The sequence below is a fragment of the Panthera pardus genome, unplaced genomic scaffold (assembly GCF_024362965.1).
Source record: "Panthera pardus isolate Hobbes unplaced genomic scaffold, ASM2436296v1 HiC_scaffold_13, whole genome shotgun sequence".
In the NCBI taxonomy this organism is placed as follows: Eukaryota; Metazoa; Chordata; class Mammalia; order Carnivora; family Felidae; genus Panthera; species Panthera pardus.
In genome coordinates, this window is record NW_026526688.1 from 110,846,864 (window position 1) to 110,874,351 (window position 27,488).

Sequence of the window (27,488 nt, forward strand, 5' to 3'; positions counted from 1 at the left end):
AAATCAGTTTTAAAAGGAAGTGAAGTAAAGATATTTTAACTCCTTGCAGGCCAGGCTTATTAAAAACAGCAACAATAGCTAAAATCAATTTAAAAAACTGAGCCAGTCCGGGAAGGGCAACTTGCTTTCTACTTCTGTCCTTTATTCTTTCACTCTTAGAAGTGAGAATAGCAGGCTACACATTTCTAAACCTCATGGTTATCAGTAACTTAAATAATTCAAAAATTCTATAGAAGTAAACTTCACTGTAATGCATAGCAGGTCTCTTTCCCCTCCAATCCCCCTCTACATTACATCCTAAGTTAGAATGTCAGCCTCATTTTTCATTTCATTCAAAGTGACAGAAGGAAAAAAAAAAAGATACTTTAAGGCCTAATCAGGTACTGTACCGGTGTTCCCAGGGATGGAAAAAACCCTCAAATTACTTCAGTGGGTTTGTCAGCTCTATTGTTAGCATAGTCAAGTGGCCCTGCAGAAAGGAGACAGGAGAACTAAGAGAAAATAGTAGAATTTTAATCTGCTTTTTAAAGGCTCTTGGTCAGAAGTATAGCAATTCAGATACCCCTGTTTGAAAGCAGCAGGACAGATTTGTTAGAAGACAAAAGCTCCAATTAGTATTTTCCACACCCTTTCACAATTTTCTCTACCGCTTTTGGCTCTGAAACCCTTTATGCCAGGGCCTTTGTGCTGGCAAGAGGCGGGTGGAAGGGCATCGCGGGCCGGGGGCGGGGAGAGCCCGCAGCTTGAAAAGATGGCCCGCGGGCCCGGGTGCCCGCCGCACTCCCCCGCGGAAGTCAAGTAGCCCCGGAGGGAAGGCGAGCCCGCGGCTGGACGTCCCGGGCCGGCGGGAGGAGGCCTACCTGCGTTGACCGAGAGTCGGGCTTGGCGAATGACCACCTGCGGGGCAATTGGCGTTCCCGGCTGCAACTTGTGGAGCCTTTTGGCGACCTGCAGGAGCTTGCCCGACACGTCGAGCCCGTACAGGAACCGGTCGCTTAAGAACACAATGGCAGCAGCCGTGGCGCAGTCGCGGGCGAGGATGGAGGCTTTCAAGGACGCCTGGAGGGACATCCACGGGACGTCATGAACCAGACAGAAGCCGCGCCCGGCGCAAAAAGAAGGCAGCCGTGACACCAAGCTTAATCTCTAGGTGTTTTTGTTGAAACAAGAGCAAGAAAACCTAGAACTAGGGGGAGAAACATACTTTCTCGGGCGGCCGAACTAAAAGAAAAAAAATAAATTTTTTGGAAATGGAATAATGGAAAAATGGAAAAATCCAATTCAACTGGGACAGAAAATATTTCTTTCATTTCCCCCACTACGGTTCTAAAATTATACAAGTGCTAAATGCATATTTCCTGTTATTAGAAAATTCAAACACAAGGTAAAAATGAAAAGTGCCCCTTAGTCGACTCTTTACATTAGTTTTTACCCTCCTTGCCCCCAAGCTCATTCGCATTCTTCCTCATAATGGTGTCAGAGCGATCCTTCTAGAAATTTCTACCCTTTTATGTGTGTTTAGGCATTAATTGATTCCTTGTCTTGCCTTGCTTTCTCCCCCCCCCCCACCCCCCCTTCTCTTCTCCCTCCTTTTCTCTCTCATAAATGAGATTACACTACACATATTGTTATGCTAGCTGGTTCTTTCAGTCATGGTAACATCTAGAAGAGGGTTCCACATCAATTCAGCACACTCTGCTTCATTTAATGCCTACATTGTAATTAAGAGGAAATACAAAATTTTAGGTAACATTTTAAACATTTGATTTATATGTAGTTAATGAATACAACAAGAAAAAGAAGAAAACAGGCAGGAAATGAAAGTGTAACATAAAGAATGAGATAAATGAGGCAGAATTATGGGAAACATCATCTTTTGGACTTGTGAGGTGTTACATTAAAGACACTCAAAGCCTTGCAGCTACTAGCATAAATGAGTTTCCCACCCAGCAGTACTTTCTCCGTTTACTAAACTAAATCAAGCTGTGTTTTCTGAGCATGTGAACTCACATATAAAGCCCTGAAAGCCTTGCTTATTTTCCTAGCATGATGTTACTACACGAAGCACTGCTACATAATCCAAAGTACTAACATTTCTTGGATAAAAACTAGGTACTGGGCACAGTGCGAAGTGCATGCCATGTACTAATTCACTCACTCTTTACAACAATCCTAACAGGCAGGAAACCTGAGACTCACAGGGGTTAAGTGACATGCCCAAGGTCGCATGACCTCTGACTAAGAGGGAGGATTTGAACACAGGAAGTCCAGGTCTAAATCCCACATGCTCAAGTCCCATGTTGCACCGACTGTATTTTAAGAAAACAGGAGTTGGACATCAATTATCTGATACTTGCAGTGATGCCATAAATACCAAATATGTCATCAATGTTGTTAGAGTTGCTGGTCTGAAGCATGATTTACTTTAACAAATTTAAATTTTTAAAAAATGTTTATTTATTCTTTAGGGAGAGAGAGACAGAGTGTAAGTGGGGGAGGGGCAGAGAGAGAGGGAGACACAGAATCCAAAGCAGGCTCCAGGCTCTGAGCTGTCAGCACAGAGCCTGATGCGGGCTTGAACTCACCAGCCATGGGATCATGACCTGAGCCGATACTGACTGAGCCACCCAGGCACCCCTACTTTAACAAATTTAAGGTAAGAGAGGATACATTCAAACTGGGAGAGAATAATCTCTGCTTTTCAAAATCTGCTTGGAACAGTGCTTTCAGAGTTGTAATTTGATACTTGTATATCTATGAGTAAAACTGTTCTAAACTTTTATATCTGGCCCATTCCAGAATTCTATCTATGGTGCTTATTCATGTGATTTGGCTTTCGGCATATATGTTTTGGTGTGCTTATCTATAGCACTGCATATAGAAAATAACATTTGTATTTATAGGTATTCATCCATCAGGTAAAGCCTACCAATAACCAGTACAATAAGCCCTCTATTTTCATGCTGATGCTCTCAACTCATTAAAGCTTTTAAGCTATCGCTGTGTTTATGAAGTCTGGAAAGTGATAATTTGCATTTATATTTATCCTTTTGTTAAAATTGATCACTGCTCTCATTGTGGTATTGATGCCATATTTTAGGGGGGACGATGTCTTCTTTTGATGTTTTTTTTTTTCCACGTGAAGGGAGCTTACTTACTGTAGCACACCTGGCCTCTTTCTTTACCCACTCTGCCCCAGGGGAGGTGGAATGACTAATCTGGTAAATTTGGGAAGAAGAAACTGGGCATGTCTGGCTTACTTCCTCTCTCTCTCTCTCTCTCTCTCTTTTGTTTCCTTGGGAACAGGTGTCTAAGGGAAACAGGATTCTCTGCTCTTTCATATCATAAGTCTAATCTAGAAAGCCACCCTTTATGTGGTGTTCTGCTTGCCTCAGTAATTTCTGTGATTGAATGAGGATGTCTACATAATTTAGGGGTTCAGCTAGCAGACCCCTTGTACTCTAATATGAAGCTATATCTTTCTTTCTTTTTTTTTTAAGTTTATTTGTTTATTTTGAGAGAGACAGCCCGAGTCGGGGAGGGGCAGAGAGACGGGGTGGGGGGGGGGTGAGAGAGAGAGAGAGAGGAAGAGAGAGAATCCCAAGCAGGCTCTGTGCTGGCAGCACATGGGGCCCAAACTCACAAAACCATGAGATCGTGACCTGAGCCGAAACCAAGAGTCAGAGGCTTAACCGACTGAGCCACCCAGGTGCCCCTGAGGCTATGTCTTTCAATTTAGTCTTTATCAGAATTAAAAGTAATGTTTAACCTGATTCTGCCTACCTTTTTTTTTTTTTTTCTCTCTCAGCTTGCTCAGAATCCAGGAGGGAAGGAATCCTGGATCCTCTCAAAGATCCCAACATTAATTATTGCCTGATATATCATAACCCTTTCTGAGGAAAACTGCTTTGCCCAGGGTCCCTGCCTTTGAAATAGCTATGCATTTTGCTACTTGCCCTTGACTCCATTTCCCCACCCACGCACCAGCTCAAAGTTAACCCAAGAGTACCCAGCCCCACGACTCTGTGGCCTGGCTTGAAAAAATGAACTTTTAAATCTGAACTAAGAAATATAGAAGGGTAGAAAGAAGCAGAAAATAGAATATAGCTAAGTCATATTTATGGGCAATGGCAGAGTGAAGATTGAAGAATGATGGCTCTGAATCCAAATTTACCTTTTCATGAGGGCCATTTTTAGAGTTACAGGCCTCCTTTATTGTTCCATTATGTTTTCATAATAATGTACACCCCATTTTGTGAATATGTTTGAGTGAACCTCTGTTCTTTCCAACCAAAAAAAAAAAAAAAACAAACAAACACAAAACCCGAACTAAAACTGCAATGCTCAAAACTTCTATTGAGAATTGTCAAGTAAATCATCAATCTGAAAAACACAAATCTTGAAGCAAGAACAAGTCAGTCATTTGACATGCAGAAACTGTAAATCAAATGGAAAGGAAAATGTATGGTGTTATGTATGCCTTACTCTGTTCAGTAAGGCCTGTCCCTGATCAAGAGTCCTTCCTATGCGAGGTGTATGTGATAGAGTCCGTGAGTTTGCAGCCTCAGCTGTTCCCTGCACAACTGGCAGCCTGTTCCGCTTCCAGGCTTCCTTACAGGTCTGCTTGGAAAGTGCAGCACTCTTCTGCAACCCTGCTCATGACTATGTATCCTGCAGGGTACTCAGCAAGCCACAGTGGGTTCCCTGTCTTCGAGGTTGCACTTCGGTGTATGCTCAATGTTTAGTTCTGTTCTCCCTTCTCGTAGGTGCCCCACTTCAGCGTTAGGGTGATTGTTTACCTACATGGGATGCAATGTTTAGTGACAGGCTATTTTCCAAGGGTGATTCTCAATCCTTACCTCTCTGACAAAAATGGTTTCCATCATTGTAGCACTATCCAGTTTATGAAAAACATTCACGTGCATTAGCCCAGTTAAACTTAGAGTAACTATCAAATCTAAGTAAGGTAAGGAAACTGAAGTTGAGAGGTTACATGACTTTCCAAATTTATAAAGTCAGAGGGTCAGGGTCAGGCAAGAACCCAAATCTGCATCTTTAAAAATATTTTTTTATTGTGGTAAACAATACGTAACATGAAATTTACCATCTTCATCATTTTTAAGTGTACAGTTCATTAGTGTTAATCCACATTGTTGTGGAATAGATCTCCAGAACTTTTCCATCTTGTGAATATGAAAGTCTATACTGATTAAACAACTCCTCTTCCCTGTCACAACCCAGTCCCTGTAACCACCATTTTAGTTTTTTTTTTTTTTTAAGTTTATTCACTTTTGAGAGAGAGAGAGAGGCAGGCAGAGGAGGGGCAGAGAAAGGGGGACAGATGATCTGAATCAAGGTCCATGCTGACAGCAGGGAGCCTGATGCGGGGCTCAAACTCACGAACCTGTAAGATCATGACCTGAACCAAAGTCAGAAGTTCAACTGACTGAGCCACCCAGGTTCCCCTTACTTTCTATATCTATGAATTTGATTATTCTAGGTACTTCAAATAATTGGAATCATACAGTATTTGTCCTTTTGTGTCTGGCTGGCTTCATTTAGCATAATGTCCTCAAGGTTCATCCATGTTATAGTATGTGACAAGATTTCCTTCCTTTTAAGGCAGAATTTTTCCACTGTATATATGTACCAGACCTTGTTTATCCATTCATCTGTTGATGGACATTTGGGTTGCTTCAAACTGTTGGCTATTGTGAACAGTGCTGCTAATGACATGGGCATACAAATATCTCTTCAAAACCATGCTTTCAATTATTGTGGCTCTATATCCAGGAGTGGGATTTATGGGTCATATGGTAACTCTATTTTTAATTTTTTGAGAAAGCTCCAGGCTGGGTTTCCTTAGAGATTCCACCATCTTACGATCCCACCAACAGTGAACAGAGTTCCAATTTCTCCATATCCTTGGCCAACACTTGAGGAACTCAAATGTCTAAAAGGTCAGTTTTTCTTCTGCTTTCTCCTTATAGTCTGATCAAGGTGATTTTGCTCAGTGCTTGATCTGGGCATAGGATACTGGGTCTTTGGAGCTAGGGCTACACTCATCACTCACTGAACCCAAACAGTAGCTCTGAGGAAACCATACCCTTTATTATGATGAGAAAATTCTAACGGGGGGGGGGGAGACAAAAAACCCCCACAACAATTGAAAAGAGTGTTTTTGTTATGTATTTAAAAGTAAAAGAAAGAAAAGAAACTTTATGGGAGATGGCCTTCACGGTCACTGTTTTGAAATTCTCTAGTTAAAGTTGGTGCCATGAGAGCAAATGATGATTTGGTGATTAGCTAGAAATTATTCCAGCTGGACATTCTTCACACTGAGCTGCAAAGACACTTTGCAATTCCAGTAGTAACTTCTGTGAGGTGGTCTTCCTGTGTTGGAAAGATGGAGTTTCTAGGAGTTTGGGTAGGTCAAGGTGGCCAGAGTTCACAGAGAAAGGAGCACAAAGCAAGAAGTCCAGAGATCTGAAAAGGTCCTTCAAGTTTTCAGGAGACCTCATTCATGGAAAGGCACCACACCAAGCTGGAGAAAGAGCTACCTAAAAGGACTAGAGGAAACAGTCCCCAGGCTTCATGTAGGTCTTATATTTCCACCAATCAGAAATGAAAACCTTGTTGTCCACAGGGCATGGGGTATTCAGAAGGGCATCACTTCAATAGTGAGTTAAAATTAGAGTAAAGTGGCTCTTGGTCTACTCTGAAAGTTTAGAAGCAAGCTTGAAAAAGAGCAATTTCCTAACTTGACTGAGTCCCAAAACAAACCTCGAAAATATTTACAGGCGGGACTCCTGGGTGGCTCAGCGGGTCAAGTGTCTGACTCTTGATTTTGGCTCAGGTCATGATCTCAGGGTTCCTGAGTTTGAGCCCCACATCAGGCTCTCCACTGACCACATGGAGCCTGCTTAGAATTCTCTCTCTCCCCCCTCTCTGTCCCTCCTCTGCTTGTGCGTGTGCTCTCTCTCTCTTTCCCTCCGTCAAAGCAAATAAATAAAACTTAAAAAATTAAGAAAAAAAGTGTTTATGGACTTGCAAAATACCCACCATCCAATGTGGTAAAACTTACAATGTCTGGCATCCAGCCAAAAATTGCCAGGCATGAAAAAAAAGCCCAAACTGCAAAGAAAAATAAATCAATAGAAACCGACCTCAAAATGACAGTTATTATAACTATATTTTGTAAGTTTCAGAAGGTAGAGTAAAAATTAGGTAGAGTTAAAAATATACAAGGGAGATGTGAAAGTTGATCCAAATCAAACTTCTAGAGATTAAAAAATATATAATGTCTGAAATGAAACCACAGATGTCTGAATTTGTTCTTAGCTGGCATTTATTTGTCAATGGCAAATTACTTAACCTCTCGGAGTCTCAAAGACTTCATCTGTGAAATGTGGATAATGTTTATTTTCACTGCTGTATCAGGATTAGAGGAAATGTGAGTCAAATGCTCAGCACAGGGCCTGGCACATGGTAGGTGCTTAATAAATGACAGGGAATACTGTGTGTGTGTGTGGGGGGGGGGATAGGAAAAAGAAGTGAGTTCATGCACTCCTTTTCTCCTTATGGCAAAATAACAAGAAAAGACAGGCTCTGAAAATAACCATCAGCAGAACTTTCAATAGAGTGAAAAGGAAATAATCGATCATGTGTATAACATCTATAAGGCTCATCTCAGAATACGAGCAAGCCTCTAATTTCCTTTAATCTCTTTCTTCTCTTCGCCAACTCTAAGGAGTGATGTTGCTTGAAACTGAGAAAAAAAAAGGAAAATGAGCAGGCTTTATGGCAGTTGGTGAAGGAAAGCGGGTTCCTGAAAGGGAGCCTTCGCAGCACGTGCGAGTTGCTTTTGGCTGTCGCCAATGGAGGAATCCCTCCCCAAGCACCTGTAAACTGATGCTGCAAACACCCCATTCTGCATCCCGCATGAACACGCCATATATTTGAGCAGAGAACATTGCCTAATCTATTTTTCCCCCTTCTACTCTTAATAGATTGGAGCACAAAAGCCTGAGAGAGGGTGACCTGCCAGACAAAGGCCCTTTGAGTTCCTTGGAAAAGTAGACTTGGAGGAGGATGGAAGGAATCCAAGTGGCCCTATTATTTCCACTTGCACTAATTAGACATTTTTCTGTCAGCTATTGAGCACTGCTGAGAGGCCAAACTCACTGAATTCATTTCTAAAGTGTTTACAGAAGTTTGCATCTGTTTGTGTCTCTTCAGGAGGAAAATAAGCACTTCAATAGCATTGTGGAAAATCTAAACGAAGCATCCTATTCTGGAGGACCTGGCATCCCCACAGCTGCATAATTTAACTCCGTTTGGGGCTGAGCGTCTCGCATCTCTCTCCAAAACCTAACGATGCAAAATGCAGAGAAGTCAACTCAGGAGAATCTTTTCTTTCTTGCCATTGTCTTTTCTCTCCCTCTTTTGAAACCTCGGCATGCTGTGCACTACATACAGATTTAGGTGGGTATCATTCTTGTCGCCCCTCTCTCGCATTTCTACCAGCACTCTGAGAAATTAATACCCACTTTCATTTGCTGCCAAGTGAAGGGATAGTAAATTCCTCAGCGGCAACGCCGAATACATCACCATCCTGGGAATCTCCCCCAAATGTACGCCCCGGGAGCACTCTGACTTCAGGAGGAGGGTAATGAAAGGAGGCCAGAGTGTGTGGCAAGGAAGGACACTAAAAGAGAAAGTTTCCCTACATGGTAAAATGTGCCTGGGTTATGCACAATTAGATTAACATGAAAGAGAGTCCCTCCCCCACCCCCACTCCCCAAAAAAGAAAGAAAAAGAAAACAACACAAAAACCCTAACCCACTGCCTACATGGGCAGTGCCTTTGAAATGCATATTGGTCTACATGGAATTTGATTCAGGGTTCTTTTGTTTGGGTTTGTAGGCCTATGACTGACCTGCCATCACAGAGCACTCAAAAATATGATCTTTTTAGACAATCTCACAGTAGCAGAATTTTAGTTGTTGGAATCAACATAGGATAACTCAAGGAAAAAAAAAAGGAACAGGAATTCTATTCCTTTATCTTTCTTCAGAGCCTGACTTAAGGGCTGTCAGATTGTTCAAATAGCCACCAACTTGTGTTTTTCTTGTTGAGTGATCATGTTTAAATAAAAATATGTAGATGTAGATAAGAGAGTGCTGGATTTCTAGAGACAGGCTTACAAATGAGTGTGTGCGTGTGTGCGTGCATGTGTGCAACAGCCCCACAGTTGTTTTTTCACATCTGTTTTCAGAATGGAAAATATGGGGTTCTAATTGAGTTTATGGCACAAAGGGAACTTCACGGCTAGAAAGCTGAGTCAGGTGGTAAAGGAATTAAACTCCACAATGAGATTTCAATACACAGATGATTGAAAAAATGCTAAAGAGCTTTTTCTAAGGGCTTTTGCTGAACAGCAGCAAGGAAAAGTGTGTGCCGTTTTCATGGTTCCTTGCATTAGTGCTAGCCCCTCCCAATGCTGAGCATCAAGTTTGGGTCCCAGCTATGGGTTCAAAGCCATGATGCGTTTGCAGCAATGACAATGGCAGCTGTTCTCTAGGGGGCTGGGTGAGGGGACTCAGAACTGAAGCCATCTGGCATTGCAATTGGCAGGAATAGTGGAAAGGGAAATTATTGCTGCATAGCAAATTGGGAGATTGGAAAAAGGCAGGGGAAAGTGGGGGAAGATGTCCTGAGGTGAGGAATTAGCAGAATAAACAAATGAAAAATGATGATGCCTGCATAGTTATACATCAATAAGGAAAGCAGAGTAAGAGTAGAACCTGTCCAATTGGACTACTCAAGGTCGACGGAAGACCAAGCATGTCATGCTCTAAATTTGTCCACCCGCTGAAATGTGAGGAAAAGAACCGAACTTTCCTAAGGTTTATGCCCAAGGCTGGTTAACATTTCACTGATCTTCTTTCATTTTACCAGTAGAACATGCAAGTCCTTTTTGCAAAATAGTTGCATATCTTTTTCTCTATATACCTAAAGACAGCATTTGCAATCATCTTTCCCTGCTTTTCATCCTCTCTCCCTCATATCTACCATAGATGGAGTTGGCTGTCTTCTAGAAGAAAAAGAAAGCAGTTTCAAAACAGATGACCACTTGCCCAGGATCCTAGTGAATCTCATGGTCCCTGAGAACCAGGGATCTGCATGCCTTAGTCTCTTCCAGGTTGTGATGGCCACTATCACTCCAGTCACCACTGGTCATTTCAAAATCCACATCGATGATTCACTTAGCACACTGATCTCTCTTGCCACAGCTTCTTTATCTCCAGTGATCTTGCTCTACACCAAGCCTTAGTCCCTATGACTATGATACTCATGACTCCCATGGTCAGTCATAGCCTAGAACTTAAAATTTTGATAACAGCCCAGTTGGAATCTCAACTTAACCATTTGATTCTCTGATCTTTATCTACTATTCTAACTGCCTTTCTCAGTAGCTCAACTCCAACAATTCTGCAACCCTTCAGGGACATCCACACAATCCGTTGACCCCTACTATTGTTGTGTAACCAATCCCCTCATGTTCTCGCTTGACTCTTTAAATTCCTGCGGTGCATTGGGGCACCTGGGTGGCTCAATCATTTAAGCCACCAACTTTGGCTCAGGTCGTGATGTCACAGGTTGCGAGTTCAAGCCCTGCATCGGGCTCTGTGGTGACAGCTCAAAGCCTAGAGCCTGCTTCAGATTTTGTGTCTCCCTCTTTCTTTGCCCCTCCCCTGTTTGCACTCTCTCTCTCTCTCTCTCTCTCTCAAATAAATAATAAACATTAAAAAAATTTAAATTCCCACAGTGCATCCAAGTAATGACTTAAAAAAAAAAAACCATTCTTGATGCCTTTGTCACTTTCTGCTTCTGTCACATAAATCTGGCAATTCCAACTATATTTATTGTTAAGGAAAAATGTTGGCCTCACATTAAAATCACTTAAGGGAGGGGCTCCTGAGTGGCTCAGTCGCTTGAGCCTTCGACTTCGGCTCAGGTCATGATCTTGGGATTCGTGAGTTCGGTCCCCACATCAGGCTTACTGCTGTTAGTGTGGAGCCCCCGCTCTCTCTGTCCCTCTCCTCTTGCACTCTCTCTCAAAAACAAAATCTCTTAGGGGAACCTTAAAAAGTTCAGATGTCTAGATGGCACCCCAGACCAGTTAAATTGAACTCTCTGGGAATTGTACGCAGGCATTGATTTCTTTTAATATCCCCAGGTGATTCAATGTGCAGGCAGAACTGCAAATCCCTGGGGTAGCCTGACTGTTAGCCACTTTCCTCATCCCTCAATTCCTTCTCTTGCTAAAGGTGAAATGAGTTATCTGATGGGAGGGGGCATACCTGGCTCAGACCTTTCCTCTCCCCTCTCTTCAAAACTTCCTCCCTGTTCGGGGTGCCTGGGTGGCTCAGTCAGTTGAACGGTTGAGTGTCTGACTTCAGCTCAGGTCATGAACTCGTGGTTCGTGAGTTCAAGCCCCACATCAGGCTCTGTGCACAGAGCCTGGAGCCTCGTTCGGATTCAATGTCACCCTCTCTCTCTCTGTTCCTCCCCTACTTGTACTCTCTCTCTCTCAAAAATAAATAAATATTAAAACAAAATTTTTAAAAAAAGGGGGAGGGCGCCTGGGTGGCTCAGTCGGTTGGGCGTCTGACTTCGGCTCAGGTCATGATCCCATAGCTTGTGAGTTCGAGCCCCGTGTTGGGCTCTGTGCTGACAGCTCAGAGCCTGGAGCCTCCTTCAGATTCTATGCCTCCCTCTCTCTGTGTCCCTCCCCTCTCTGTCTCTCTGCCTTTGTCAAAAATAAATAAAGATTAAAACAAAATTTAAAAAAAAAAGGGGGAGGGCGCCTGGGTGGCTCAGTCGGTTGGGTGTCTGACTTTGGCTCAGGTCATGATCCCACAGCTTGTGAGTTCAAGCCCTGTGTTGGGCTCTGTGCTAACAGCAGATTCAGATTCTATGCCTCCCTCTCTCTGTGTCCCTCCCCTCTCTGTCTCTCTGCCTTTGTCAAAAATAAATAAAGATTAAAAAAATTAAAAAAAAAATCTTTCTCCCTGTTCTACAATAAGGGAAGGAACTTGCCAGCAACAAAATGAGTCTGGGGTAGAGATTTTACCAACTCACTTGTCTGAATACCTAAAGCTACATTCTCCTATCCATTTTAGAATAATGAAGGCTGCTCTTTTGTATCTATCTTTCAGTTGGCTCTGAACACAGGAGGTGACAATGAGTGTTATTTGTTGCTACTTACAATCCCCAAATTATATCTACTTTTCTGCCTAACCTGAGCTTCTACCCAAGTAATTGCATGTGGCTGGAGAAAAACACACAACCATAACACTTTGAATTTATGACCTTAACATGAAGTTGGCCCTCAGCACAGCCTGACAGTCCAGCTACACTCACACCTTCTGCTCTCTTCTCAAGGTGTCATGCTTTCTGTGGACAACCTGGCTTCTTCTTTCACTGAGAAAACAGTCAATGAGAAGAGACCTTTCTTATTGTCTTACCCGGATTTATCAACCCTCTTGCAGTGGAACCCATGTTTCCTCCTGCTGTCCCTTTGCCAGGGTTAAGGCCAACCTCCCATTTATATACTCAGTTCTATCCCTCCTTCTTTGCTCTAGGACACGATTCCTGTAAACACCCTTTTTCTCTTCCACATCATTAATTTCCTCGTCTCTACCAGATCATTCTCATCAGCATACAGACATAGTGTCTTTCATCTTAAAAAATTTTCCCTTAGGGGCGCCTGGGTGGCTCAGTCGGTTAAGTGTCCGACTTTGGCTCAGGTCATGATCTCGTGGTTCGTGAGTTCAAGCCCCGCATCAGGGTCTGTGCTGATGGCTCAGAGCCTGGAGCCTGTTTCAGATTCTGTGTCTCCCTCTCTCTCTGACCCTCCCCCATTCATGCTCTGTCTCTCTCTGTCTCGAAAATAAATAAAGGTTAAAAAAAAAATTAAAAAAAAATTTCCCTTAATCATATATCTTTGTACATCTTTGTCTTAGTTCAGGCTGCTATAACATAAAATGCCATAAACTGGGTGGTATAAACCTTGTTATAAACATCAGACATTTATTTCTCACAATTCTGGGGAAGTCAAAGAGCAAGGCGCTAGCAGATTCAGTGTCTGGTAAGACCCTACTTCCTAGTTCACAGACGCCATGTTTTCCCTGTGTCTCCCTGGGGCCTCTTTCATAAGGGCATGAATCCCATTCATAAGGGCTCTGCCTTCATGGCTTAGTCACCTCTCATAGGCCTCCCCTCATAATAACTTCACCTCGAGGGTTAGGAATTCAACATATGAATTTGGGGTAGGTGAGGGGATACAAGTACTCAGTCCACAGCAATCTCTCCCCAGCTCCTATGCCATGGTCTCTGTCCCTGTTTACAGTCAATCTCAAGAGTTGTCTAAACTCACTGTCTTTACTTCCTCATTTCTCATTCTTTCTTAAAGCTATATCTTTCATCCCCAACACTCCACTGAACCCATGCTTTTCAAGGTTGCCAACAGCCTCCAAATCCAACGACCATTTATTAATCTTCATTCCAACTCCTAGAAGCATTTGGTTGAGTCAATTAATCCCTCCTTTTTATTCAAGTGACTTCTGGCATTTCGTTCTCCTGGTTTTCATTCTACTTCAATTGCTTCTTTTCTTCACTCTACTTTGCTGGAGTATCCTTCTCCAGCCTCTGAATGTTGAATGCCCTAAAAGTTCTCAAGCTGCTTCTCTTCTCTAGCTGCACTTAGACTGTCCCATAGCCTCAAATATCATTTCAGTTGGTGAATCCCAAATTTGAATACCATCCTTGGTCTCTTTCCTGAAATGCAGCCTTGTATATGAGATTGCCTAGTTAACAGCCAACTTGTCAATTAGGTATATCAAACTTAACATATTTATTTTCTTTTTAAATTTTTTAATGTTTATTTATTTATTTTGAGAGAGAGAGAGAGTGAACAGGGGAGGAGTAGAGAGAGAGAGGGAGAGAGAGAATCCCAAGCAGGCTCCACACTCAGCACAGAGCCCAACATGGGGCTCTATCCTACAACCTTAATATCATGACCTGAGCCGAAATCAAGAGCCAGACACTTAACCAACTAGGCAACCCATGCACCCCTATTTTATTTCTTAAGTAGGCCCCACACCTAATGGGCTCAAACTCATGACCCTCAGATCAACAGTTGCATGTTCTACCAACTGAGCCAGCTAGGTTCCCCTCAAACTTAACATATTTAAAACAGAGCTCTTTATTTTCTATACTTGCTTGCTTCTCTCTTGGTGTCTCTATCTCAGTAAAACAAATCATCCATTCATTTGTTTAGGACAAAATTTTAGAGCTTTGACTCCAAGTTTGTGACTCTTCTCCTTCTCTTTTCTAATATATCAGCAAATCCTATTGGCTCTACCTTTATGTACAAATGTCTACAATATTTATTATTGATACGAATGTCATGGTTACATGTAATGACAAAGAAATGTCAGAGAAGCCTGAGAAATTAGAATTCTTATTCCTTATTTTTTAACTATGAAAATATCTCTAAAATCATAGCAAAACTATTTTCTTGGAGAGTGCTTAACCTGGAAATAAACGAAATGAAAAGAAAAATCAAAAGTCTATATTAGTTGATGTGACACTTGACTGTGGACAGAACTCAACTGATTTGGGACCCATGAGCTTAATCTCAAAAATGAAGGGGAACTCATTATTGCAATACACTCCATTTATAGGGGAAAATTTTGCACATGAAGGTTTATAATGTAGCAAATGATTCTTGGCATATGATTTACTGAGAATTTATTCATTCACCCAACAAAATATTTAAGATATAAAATGTATCTTATAGGCATTGGATATACAACAAAGACAGACATGGTGTTATCTGATCTTCAAACATTTTGAAGATGAAATTTCCCAGCTCAATGTATTGGATGGTTTTTAGAAAATATAGAAGAGATGAATGTCAGAGTTAAAAACAAAAATTTAATATTTAGGGGTGACTGGGTGGTTCAGTCAGTTAAGCATCTGACTTTAGCTCAGGCCATGATCTCAGAATTCATGAGTTCGATTCCCATGTTGGGCTCTGTGCTGACAGTTCAGGGGCTGGAGCCTGCTTTGGATTCTGTGTCTCCCTCTCTCTCTCTCTGACCCTCCCGCATTCTCTCTCTCTCTCTCTCTCTCTCTCTCTCTCTCCCTGTCTGTCTCTCTCCCTCTCTCTCAAAAATAAATAAACATTAAAAAATTTTAAAAAATTTAATATTTAGACCAAACATTTAGCATTATAATCTGAGTCAACACATTGAGTTCAAGTCCAAAAATAGGTCCCCAGAAGAAGAGCTATTTGATGAAGAAGATGCATTCTTCTCCCTTGTCCTAACCACCTTGACTCCTGAGGAGATGTCTCCCTTCTCAAAGAGTACCAAGTCAGGTCAAAAGCAAAAGTTCTTATCTAATATGGTACTGGAAGACCTTTGTAACTGATGCTACTTTGTTTCCTGGGAACCGTGTTCACCTCATGTGGATATTACTCCTCTTAACAGCTAATGGGTTCTGTGAGTGGTAATAGCAAAGGAGTCTCAGGTTTTGCCCTTAAGGCACTCCAGGGAAGAATCCAGAATATTGGTTCACCACCGCTTATGATTCTTCTATCTCAGTGGCTTTCATCAATGGTTGTAGAGGAAGAGGCCAGCTTGACAATCAGTTTTGTAGTCTGGGGTTCTTCCACAGCTACATTATTTTCTCTCCTTTTTTTTTTTTTTTTCTTTTTTTTTTTTTAATAGTGGTGGTGTGTGACTGCTGGTACCGGGAGAAGGACTTATGAAGAAGTTCAACTGTCAGATTCACTAACATACTGTTTGGAATGTTAAGTTCTTTGCATTGTTTGAAAGGTTGCCTATATACATTAATAGATAAATCTGAAAAAACTTCAGTCATTTTTGATATTTTGATAGCAAAATTCAGCTAGAGGCTTGATTAGTCTATTTGATCTTAGCTTCTGACTTTTTTTTTTAAAATTACATTTCATTTATTTTTTTGTGGAGGTAGTGTATTCACATAGTTCAAAATGCACTTGGGGATATAGTGAAAAGTCTGACACCCCGGGCCCAGGCTCCTTCCTCCCCTCTGAGAAGGTGATTGACATTATCTATTTCTTATATGTCCTTCCAGAGAATTTTTTTGAATAATAATTCAGTTTCTTAACAGCTAAATGGTATTTTTAAAAATATAAATTAATACTAAAGGTAACACTGTAATATCAAAAGGTTTAAAAATCCATAAAATATTTTATATTTGCTTCCTTTTTTTTATGTTGTGACTTTTATTCTTGTGACTTATTCATTCCATAACTGAAAGCCTATATCTCCTTCTCTCCTTCACCCATTTTTCCCATCCCCACACTCCTCTTCCCCTCTGGCAACCAACTGTTTGTTCTCTGTATTTATAGGTGTGATTCTGCTTTTTTTTTGGTTTACTTTTTCTTAAAGATTCTACATGTGAGTCAAACCAATGATATTTATCTTTCTCAGTTAGCATTACACCCTCTAGGTCCATCTAAGTTGTTGCAAATAGCACGACCTCATCCTTTTTATGGCTGAATAATATTCCATTATATATAAATATAAATATAAATAAGCACACACACACACACACACACACACACACACCCTGCATCTTCTTTATCCATTGGTCTATTGACAGACATTTAGGTTGCTTCCATATCTCGGCTATTGTAAATAATGCTGCAATAAACATAGGGGTGCATGTATCTTTTTGAATTAGTGTTTTAATTTCTTTGGATAAATACTCAGTAGTTGAATTATTTGATCACATGGTATGTCTATTTTTAACTTTTTGAGAAACTTCCATACTGTGGTTGTACCAATTTACATTCCCACCAACAGTGTGAGAGTTCCTTTTTTCTGCATATCCTTGCCAACACTTGTTATTTCTTGTCTTTTTTATTTTAGCCACTCTGACAAATGTAAGTGGATATCTCATTATGGTTTTGGTTTGCATTTCCCTGATGATTAGTGATGTTGAGAATATTTTCATGTGTCTATTGGCTGTTAGTATATCTTCTTTGGAAAAAAATGTCTATTCAGGTCCCCTGACCATTTATTTTTCCATTTTTAATCAGATTACTTGTTCTTCTGGTGTTGCATTGTATAAGTTCTTTGTATATTTTGTATATTAACCCTTGCAAATATCTTTTCTCATTGAGTAGGTTGCCTTTATGTTTTGTTGATGGTTTCCTTTGCTGTGCAAAATCTTTTCATTTTGATGTAGTCTCAATTGTTTATGTTTGCTTTTGTTTCCCTTGAGTTTCTGTCTTGCCTCATAACTATAAAAATCTCATATCTGGCCCTAAGCCATGTCCTTTTGTCGATTAGCTTATAGTATAATAATAGCTACCATTTATTGAATGCTAGGCACCATTCTAAACATTCCATGTTATCCACTCACTTAATCCTCCAAACAATCTATGAAGTAGGTACTGTTATTACTATCATTGTAGATGCTGTTTACATAGGTTGCCCATGATGACAAAGCTAATAAGGGGCAGCTCTTGGATTCAAACCCAAGCAGTCTAGTTACCAAGTCAGCTTCCTTAGCCCCTACCTATACTGTCTTAATTTTATCAAGATTGTCATTGTCATTGTTACCAAAAACGTATGCTAGAAGAGTAGCAGTGTATAGCACAAAGAGAACTGTTTGGACCTCATTTTCCTTAGGGCTTTCTACTGGTTCTTAAACTATTAATTATCAGTGAAAGGATTAAGAGCTTACTTGTCCTGTTGTAATTTTAACAGCTATGCATACTTAGAGAAACAAAAGGACTCACCTGTCACTTTAGAGTCCTATAGTCCAAGGGAATCACATTCACATAAGCACAGCAGAAATAAATGTCCAATCAGTATGGGTTAGCCTTGCTTTAATAAAACCTCATTAAGGAAAAAAATCTCAGATTACTATACTAGGAAATGTCAACCTAAGGAATGGTTATGCATTACACGAGGTAGTCTTCATGATTCACTATAATATTCTTAAATAATGAACTTCTATAATCTATTTAAAATATGATTCAATTACAGAAAATGTTATTAATGACAAATAAGATACTTAAAAAGGGGAGTCAAATAGTGGTACTTCAACCAGGTTGTACATTAGAATCAATAGTGATGTTTTATTAATACAAGTTCTTGGGTCTCAATAGAGATCTAAATCAGGATCTCCAGGTTAGAGGTGCCTGGGTGGCTCAGTTGGTTAAGCGTCCGACTTGAGCTCAGCTCATGATCTCACGGTTTGTGAGTGTGAGCCCTGCATTGGGCTCTGCGCTCACAGCTCAGAGCCTGGAGCCTGCTTTGGATTCTCTCTCTCTCTCTCTCTCTCTCTCTCTCTCTCTGCCCCTCCCCTGCTCAGGCTCCGTCTCTCTCCCTCAAAAATAAATAAACATTAAAAAAAAATAAAGAATCTCCTGGTATATTTTAAAGAAGCTGCCCTTCTTTCCATCCCCCAACCCAAACTCACCCAGATAATCTTGATTCAGTCAGCTCATTAAACAGTGTTTGTAATCTCTGGCATAAGCCATTAAAATCTTAAACGGGTATAAGTAAGGTGCATTTTAAGCATATTAGGCAAAGATATGGCCTTATACAAAGAGTGAAGGGAAGCTGTCCACAGTCTTATGCTCAAAGTAATAAAATGAGAGAGCTATTGAGAAAGAATGTTAAGAGTCTGACCTCTAAGCAAGCCCTTTTAAGGTCCTACCTGACAATGATTCCCGAAAGCCCAGAGATTTCTAATTCTTATACAGTGCCAGTGGGAGTAATTTACGCCTACTATGACGTTTTCAATGTCCATGAAAGAAACATATTTTGCTTCTAGTCTTTAATGGTGAATAACTATACAAAGTTCCATAACTGAGTTGGTAATACTTCCAAAATGTGACAGATTGTACATATATAGAGAAAAAGGAGCCAACTTGTTGAGTCTATTCTCATGAGGAAGCTAGTCATAGCAGTTGCTACAGGGAGACACTGCAGGACAGTGCAAAAAAAAGGGGGCTTTGATTGTACTGAGGCACTACCCCTTTGGGGTAACTTTTTTTAACTTTTTAGTTTCAACTTCTTATATATAAAGATAATAATACTGTACAGATTACTGAGAAAATTAAAGAGAACGTATGTAAAATGCTCCATAATAGATGCTCAGTAAATAGGAACTCATTATTTTGAGAGTGGATTGGGAGTAGATCTGTGGAATCACTGTCTCAGTTCTCCCATCCAAGTACTAACCAGCCCCGACACTGCTTAGCTTCCGAGATCAGATGAGATCAGGCACATTCAGGGTGGTATGGCCGTACACAATCTCTCTGTTCTCAAAACAGAAAGACAATTCAAAAAGACTCCTCTGAAGTTTACCAGTAAGAAAGAAATTAAGCTTTACTGACATTTTAAAAAGTAGATGGACACCAGCTCCTTACTTTGCCTGTGTGTCAGATGGCCCCTTAGTACAGATGTTACCTGAGGGAGCCCTCATCTTGGAGGGGCCAACAATGAGAACTCTGAACTCAATTTTCAGTTGCTTGTATTGCAGTTTCTACATATCTGGTTAAGTAGATTGACAGATGATAGTATTATAAATCACGGCTGCTTCGAAATAACTCATAATAAGAGGGAGAAAGACTATAAACATCTCAAGGCAAAATTCTTTAAAGAATTGTCAACTTTACAGGGTTTAGATTTTTTATAAACAGACAAGTTCTCCAAAATTTCCTTTCCTGTGATAAGTGGCTGACAACAGTATGCTATCCGAAAGGTATTTTGAAAATGTTTTTCAGATCATGAGGGCTGGAAATGTTTTCATCATTGTGATCTTCATACCAAATAAAGCATCACATAAAGATAACTCACACAAATGGGAAATTTTTAACCTGTTTAAAAATCTTCTGCAGGAAGAGCTTTTACATCCTTTGTTAAAAAAAATAGTATCTTCTGATTAACTTGCAAAATGTGGAAAGTTGCAGCTGAATTTCAGCACATGATGTTTCAGGATTCATGGATGGATTGAAATATGGGGAGTATGGATTAGCTGACCTCTTTTATTTGGATCTGCTTATGTTGGAAGCATAAGGTTTTTCAACTATGACAGCCATTAAAAAAACTAAGTGTTAAAAAAACCCTATCCTACCCATATCTTCAAGGCACAGTGCTAAGATGTTAAACATAACATCTAATTAAACATATTCGATTATAATTTTAAATTGAACAAGAAGTTCTCATGCCAATAATGTAATTTAAAAAATTATCCTAAAGTGGTCATTTAATCTTTGTGTTGTTCTTAGGTTTCCATTCTATAGAAATATATATACATATGCATAGTACGTGCATATAACTTATTAAATGAAAAATTAAACGGGGACGCCTGGGTGGCTCAGTCGGTTAAGAGTCCGACTTCGGCTCAGGTCATGATCTCACGGTTCGTGGGTTCCAGCCCCGCGTCGGCCTCTGTGCTAACAGCTCGGAGCCTGGAGCCTGTTTCGGGTTCTGTATCTCCCTCTCTCTCTGCCCCTCCCCCGCTCACACTCTGTCTCTCTGTCAAAAATATATAAACATTAAAAAATATATAAAAAAAGAAAGAAAAATTACATGTATATCAGGGTGCCTGCTAAAATGTTTTTCCTGATGGGGTGGGCAAAAACAACAACAAAAATCAAAGGCAACTGATGCAGAATATATTCATCAGTGGGATAACATAAGTTTTTCTTTGGTGCTGTACCAATATAGCCTAAAAAAGAAAGGGCTAATCCCAAATATCTGAGAAATTTGTTGAGCTTAAAAATTTTTGGTGTCTGCCCTTGAGAGTGAGGCAAGTTGGTTTAATAAGCTGGGTAGATGATTTCACATCATGATAGGATGATGGCAGGCAGAGGGAGGCGGCACGTGGGGAGGTCTGGATTATATCTCAGCCTAGCCACACTCGGTAATATAGTTTAGGAGAGTCTCTTGAGCTCCCTGAACCAATCACCTCATCTGCAAAATGGGCATAATCAAATCTACTCTTGAGGGTTTTTCTCAAGATTGTATGTTGTGAACATATCAGATTGAATCCTATGAAACTGCCACGGTTTGATGTTTGTTGACATACAAAGACGATATTTTCATATTGTTTGAACTAATAGAATCCATGTCAGATACAGGGAGATGTATTTTTAGAGATGATATTTGTAAGCTCCTTAGTTTTTTCACCTATAAGATTTAGGAGGTGATGTTATTCTTACTTGCTGACAGGACTGAATAAACACCCCCCCAGGATTTATCCTTTTCTGAAGGTCACTGCTTTCTTCTGTCTGCCCGGGGACTGCAACGTGTTAATTTCCTGCATTTTGAACTTGGCTGCTCTGTCTGCTCATCTTATTCGGATCAACTCTTCCAAGACTTGGCTCAGCCTTGGGGTTTCATTATGGGGAGACATGAAGCTCATGCCATAGGGTTAGCCCTCATCAAAGGGATAACTCGCATGCCCGATTCTGTGGCAGCTGAAGTTTCGTTGGTAGAATTTTAAAAACAAGTCATCGTTTTAATTTAAAACTTGAAAGTACCGTATTAAAAGGGGCGGTTTTTGGCACAGTTTTAGAGCAGGGTTTAAATCCTTGGTGATTTTAATCAGACTCTATCTTAAAGTCTGAAACTTCATAGGCCTTGGGGCTAATATTTGTCTTTTAAGGATTCCATTCTCTGGGTGCCTAATTTTCACTTATTGAATGAAATTTATTTTTGATGAATCTGAACATTTTGTCTGGTTGCTTTTCCAAAGAAGAACTATGAGGTTCAGCAGATGAAGCTAAGGTTTTAAGTGTTGATAATAGGAAATTATAAAATTTCTGTCTTAATTAATTCTGCTCTGAGTAAAAAAGTCCCATGATGTTAGCAGAGGGAGCCCAAGGCAGATTATAGGGCAGCAGAAAGGATAGGAAGGCGGCAAGGAAAGGCTGGTCCAGTTCTACCACAGGCCCGTGTGAAGAATGGGGGTGTGCAGATTCAGGGAGATTCAGGGACCTGGGTGTCATATCCTGTGGCTCCTGCTGATGGGGTCTGTGACTTATGGTGAGCCACCTCTTTCTGTCTCTGGGTTTAAGTTCCCCACTGACCAAATGATGAGCTTGAAAGAAATGATCTCTAAATTTCCCTCCAGCTTCAATGTTCTATCATTTGATAAAGAAAGAACTTGTATTGGGGCGCCTGGGTGGCTCAGTAGGTTGAACGGTTGACTCTTGATTTCAGCTCAGGTCAAGATCTCATGGTTGGTTGTGAGATCCAGCCCTGCTTTGGGCCCCATGTCGAGCCTGCTTAAGATTTTCTCTCTCCCTCTCCCCCTGCCCCTCCTGCACTCACACATGTACTCTCTTGGAAAAAAAAAAAAGAAAGAAAGAAATTGTATTCATGCATACCAATTATGTAGATATATACACATATATTTTCCATATGTGTGTATGTGTGGGTACACAGCTGTGTGCTAAAATAATCTCCAAAAACATAACAAGAGAAGAATGATACTTAGCTTATGGCAGGCCATTAAATGGGAAGAGAAGATTCAGAAATAAGAACGTTGCAATTTCAAATCCTTCCTTTATCGGCAAAAGATGCCTTGTCCGAGTCACTTAATTAATCACCTTAGCTTGTTCATTGTTAAGATAGAAGCAATTCCGTATCTGTACTTGGTGTGAGAGAAGTGGTGCAGCATAACCTTACTACCCTTACCTAAGTTTTTCTGAACATTTGACCTGATCTGGATTTAACCGACTGAGCCACCCAGGCGCCCTTGACCTGATCTGGATCTAAAGGGGACTGAGCAACAGATACTCTTCTCTCTCTCTCTCCTGCCTTTTTCATAATAGTAAGAGATGTTTATGGTGAAGAATAAAAAAATGTATAAAGAATAAAAGTCAAGTAAATAAAAGTAAAATCCCACCACTTTCATGGAAATGCTCATCCAAATTTATGTAGATTTTGTTGTTCAGGATTAGTATTAGGTACTTTTGTAAGATGTACAGTTTAAAAGAGTTCTTGTTTTCAAATTAGCTGAGATTTCCCCCAGAGATTTAAGCCAGAAGAAGTAGCGGACTGCCATCTTAGAAAGATGGTTTCAGTTGCAGTGTAGAGTAAAGCTGGTGGGTCATGGTGATAATGAGTACTACCTGCCAATCTATTTCTGTGTCTTCCCCTCCTGAGCACATGGTAGAATGGTGTTTTCCAGCCTTCTTGATGTGAGTTGTGACTGCATCGCTTACTGTGACCTATGGTCATTTCTGTATGCACGTATGTAGAGCCACTGTGCAATTCATCATTTCCTTTTCCTCCTGCCATGGCAACTAGCAATATTCTAAATGGTAGGTATTCCATCAAGCTGGGTCCCTGAGGGGAGTGACATGAAGCAGAGCTCTCTTTCCCCCCTCAGATGGACATATAGAGACATGAAAAATCAAACCTTTATTGCTTTAAGTTTTGGCATTGCTTTTTCTGCAGTCTAACCTTACTATTCTTGTTTATACAGGGGACATGACTAGAGGTAGGGGAAGGGTTGGATATAATCTGGGAAGGAGGTGTCATGGTCTGAACCAGCACAGTTGCAGTAGGGTTGGAGAAGGGAAGATGTATTTGAGAGATATTTATGAGGAAACGGTGGGACTTGATAATTAATACGACATGAGGGTTGATGGGAAGATAGAATTAAAGATGATTCCTAGGTCTTGATTTGGGTAACTGGGAGGTTCATGATACCATTTACTGATATTGTGATCACTGGAGGAAGAGACAATGGGGTGGACGGAGCGAGCAAAAGTGGGGAGATGATGAGCCAGTTTGGGCCCTAGGGGACTTGAGATATCTGGGACATCCAAATAGAGATGGTTATTGGACTGTTGACTGCTCTATAGCCCCGAAACTGAATGAAATAGAAAGAGTGATTGGCTTTTTCCAATCTGTTTTCTCCAGCCACGTTTAAGGATGAAATAATATAGTAAATACCCTACCCTACTTTTTTTTTCTTTTAGAAACCATTTTTGTTGAAATGTCCTTTTGAACAAATTCTGTTCTTGATTGTGGACTGTGGTATATTTTGCCTTCTTCTCTATAGAGGCATAGGACCACATACTAAGAATCTTGAGGTCATTTGAGAGTTTTTTTATTGCATTATCTTCCACATGTACATTAGCCAGCTTTCCTTTAGTGTATTAGTTTCCGGTGGCCGCCATAACAAAGCACCACAAACTGTGTGGTTTAAAGCAACGAAGATGTATTGTTTCAAAGTTCTCAAGGCTAGAAGTTCAAAATCAGGTTGTCAGCAGGACACACTCCCTCTAAGGTTGCACGCCTCTCTCTCGGCTTCTGGTGTTGCCAGAAGCCCTTGGCATTCCTTGGCCGATGGCCGCAAAACCCAACCTCTGCTGCTGTCCTCACATGGCATTCTCTCTGTATCTCTGTGTCTTCCCATGGCCTTCCTCTTCTAAGGACACCAGTCAGATTGGACTGAGGGCTCACTGTACTGCAGTATAACCTCATCTTAACTAATTACATCTGCGATGGCCCTATTTTCAAATAAAATCATACTTGGAGGCACTGAGGGTTAGGACTTCAATGCGTTTGGTGGGGGACAAATCAACCTATATCACTTGGTAAGACTGTGATAACCCCGAAATTTCAGTACCTTTAACAACAAAGTTACTTGGCTGTTGTTCATATTTAGAATTGGCTGCAGTTTGGCTCTAACTCTGAGACTCTGCTCCATGTATTTTGCCCTTTTCAGAAGCCAGGCTGAGGGAGTAGCCATGATCCTGTTCATGAGGCAAAGGAAGACTTCCAGTGGTAGAACTACACAATGGCTTATAAAGCTTCTGCTTGGAACTGGCATATGTTACTTCTAATCACATTTCATTGGCTAAGACAGGTCATATGGCCGAGCCTGTAAGAATTAGAAGAATATGTATCAAGCACCTGCCACATATTAAGTGATGGACAAATGGGAGGAACTGTTTCAACAAGCAGGGCTTTTGACAAAGGTTGGTTGACGCATCTCCTCATTCTGGTGGTTTTTCCAGGACATAAACTAGGTCTTCCACTTCCTTTGCCTTTCTTTCAGTGTTCAATATATCAAATGTGTGGCACATGTTAATACTCAATAAAGTTTTCCTGAGTAAATGAATGAATATGCAGCTTGCATTCATTTTGCCTTTTGCATCTTAATGAAAAAGATCTCCACTATTAAAACCCCAAGGCACATAGTTGAAGATGAAACTTCATTTGAAAAAATCACTTGCTGAAAGAATCATAATCCAAAAATTACCTATTACTGCTTTTGAATTCTCTATTTTTTAAAAATATTTTTTAAACATTGATTCATTTTTGAGAGAGAGAGACAGGGCATGAGCAGGGGAGGAACAGAGAGAGAGGGGAGACACAGAACCCAAAGCAGGCTCCAGGCTCTGGGCTGTCAGCACAGAGCCTGATGTGGGGCTCGAACCCATGAACTGTGAGATCATGACCTGAATCATGATCTGAGCCAAGAATTCTCTATTATTAATATGAAAACTGACACCTGAAATAAATGTTTTAAAATTAGTTTTAAGAACTTCTTAAACCCAGAGCTTATTCATGGAGAAGAATTTTATTGCTTCCAGGGATAGCATCTCACCTTACCTAGTCCTCACACAATGTATCTTTCTTGAACTTGACTTTTCATTTCCTAATACATTTATAGTCATCTTTTGCTAAATACTATTCCTGTCCTCTCTGCTCTTAGGTTAATCACACTAGCCATTTTATTTTTTATTTTTTTTCAACGTTTTTTTATTTATTTTTGGGACAGAGAGAGACAGAGCATGAACGGGGGAGGGGCAGAGAGAGAGGGAGACACAGAATCTGAAACAGGCTCCAGGCTCCGAGCCATCAGCCCAGAGCCTGACGCGGGGCTCGAACTCACAGACCGCGAGATCGTGACCTGGCTGAAGTCGGACGCTTAACCGACTGCGCCACCCAGGCGCCCCATACTAGCCATTTTAAAAACCTTTCCCCATAATATTGTAATGAACAACTCTTATCTTTATTCATTTTCATTTATGTTTTAATTTTTTTATATATTTTCTAAATGCTTATTTATTTTTGTGATAAAGAACGCCAGCAGGGGAGTGGCAGAGAGAGAGGGTGACAGGATCCAAAGTGGGCTCTGTGCTGACAGCAGCTTACCTGATGCAGGGCTAGAATTCATGAACTGTGAGATCATGACCTGAGCTGAAGTCAGATGCTCAACCAACTGAACCACTCAGGAGCTCCTATTTATGTTTTAATTTTTGACCTCTTAGTACTTTAAGTAGTTTAAAAATAACAATATCAACAAGTTAAAGACAACAAGATTATCTGCAGACATATAAACATTCTGGAAGTTAAATCTATCAAACTCTGTTCATCCACAAAGCTTTTTCACCCATGATCACATAAGAAAACAACTACTTATTTATGTAGTCTCTCTTCAAATTACTGGTAGCACAGATATTTCCAAAAAAATTGTGGAATAAAAGTTATCATATTATCCATTTTCATGGTTATATAGTTAAGGAGAAAATGGGGAAAAAATCCTCATTTTGAGACTGCTTTATCTCCTTGCACCTTACTCTAGCCATCCTCTAAAAATTACCCCATATCTCTTTGCAGAGACACCCCACTAAACTTAAGTTCCCTTTCTCCACAGAAACAGGGCTGAGGAGAGGCCAGATCCTTGCCAAGATCAGGATGCCCAAATCTGCAGGAAAGCTCAAAAGCAGGGCCTGTCCAGCAACTTCTCTTAGCCCGGCAACCCAGCCTGCTCTCAACTGCGACAGACATGCAAATCCAAACATGTCCTTAATCTCCTTTTTAAAAGTTTTGTTTTCATATTTTCTTTATTTGTGCAGGAAGCATCATTTTTAGAAGTGTAAAAGTTACTGGAAAAGTTACAAAAGGTGGCATCTACACAGAGGCCGGTGCCTTCATTCCCTGGCATCTCAGAAGCAAGGAGAGTTTTACTAGTAAGAACGCTACTGTGCCCGCCCAAAACCAAGCTAAACAGAAGCTAATGGTAAATGCCTTCAATACTTTTTGGAAAAAAAAAAAAAAAAAATCCATCAAAGGTTTTGCTGAATGATATTTATAAGGGCCTTACTGTTCTCTTTCAAAAACTGAAATGCCCTTCTCCGACACTTGAAAAAAATTGCTTGTGCTTTTCATCTTTTCCTCTTAGAGTGTAAACATTGTTTTGAGTGAAAAGAGCTGAAGGAGCGCTCACTTTCCCTTGAAATTTTATTTTTAAATAAGAGAGGGAGAAAATCCTTTTTCTGACTAATACTAATAATACAGGTCAAAGTGTCAGGCGATATACAATTAAATGGAAAACAAAAAAGGTTCCCCCTCTTTTTCCCACAGCACAATGGCACT

The 27,488-nt window shown here is 40.6% G+C and overlaps 1 protein-coding gene across 4 annotated transcripts in view; it reads right to left on the reverse strand.

Moving 5' to 3' along the window:
- The window catches only part of ALPK1 (alpha kinase 1), a 65,526-nt gene that overhangs the window by 28,786 nt on the left and 9,252 nt on the right, over positions 1–27,488 (reverse strand). For 3 of the 4 annotated variants that reach the window (XM_019417861.2, XM_019417843.2, XM_019417851.2), the window contains exon 3: positions 861–1,059. The exons of the other annotated variant lie outside the window; for it this stretch is intronic. In XM_019417861.2, the coding sequence (XP_019273406.2) occupies positions 861–1,059 (199 nt within the window). The remainder of the gene's footprint in view (positions 1–860; positions 1,060–27,488) is intronic. 4 annotated transcript variants of the gene reach the window in all.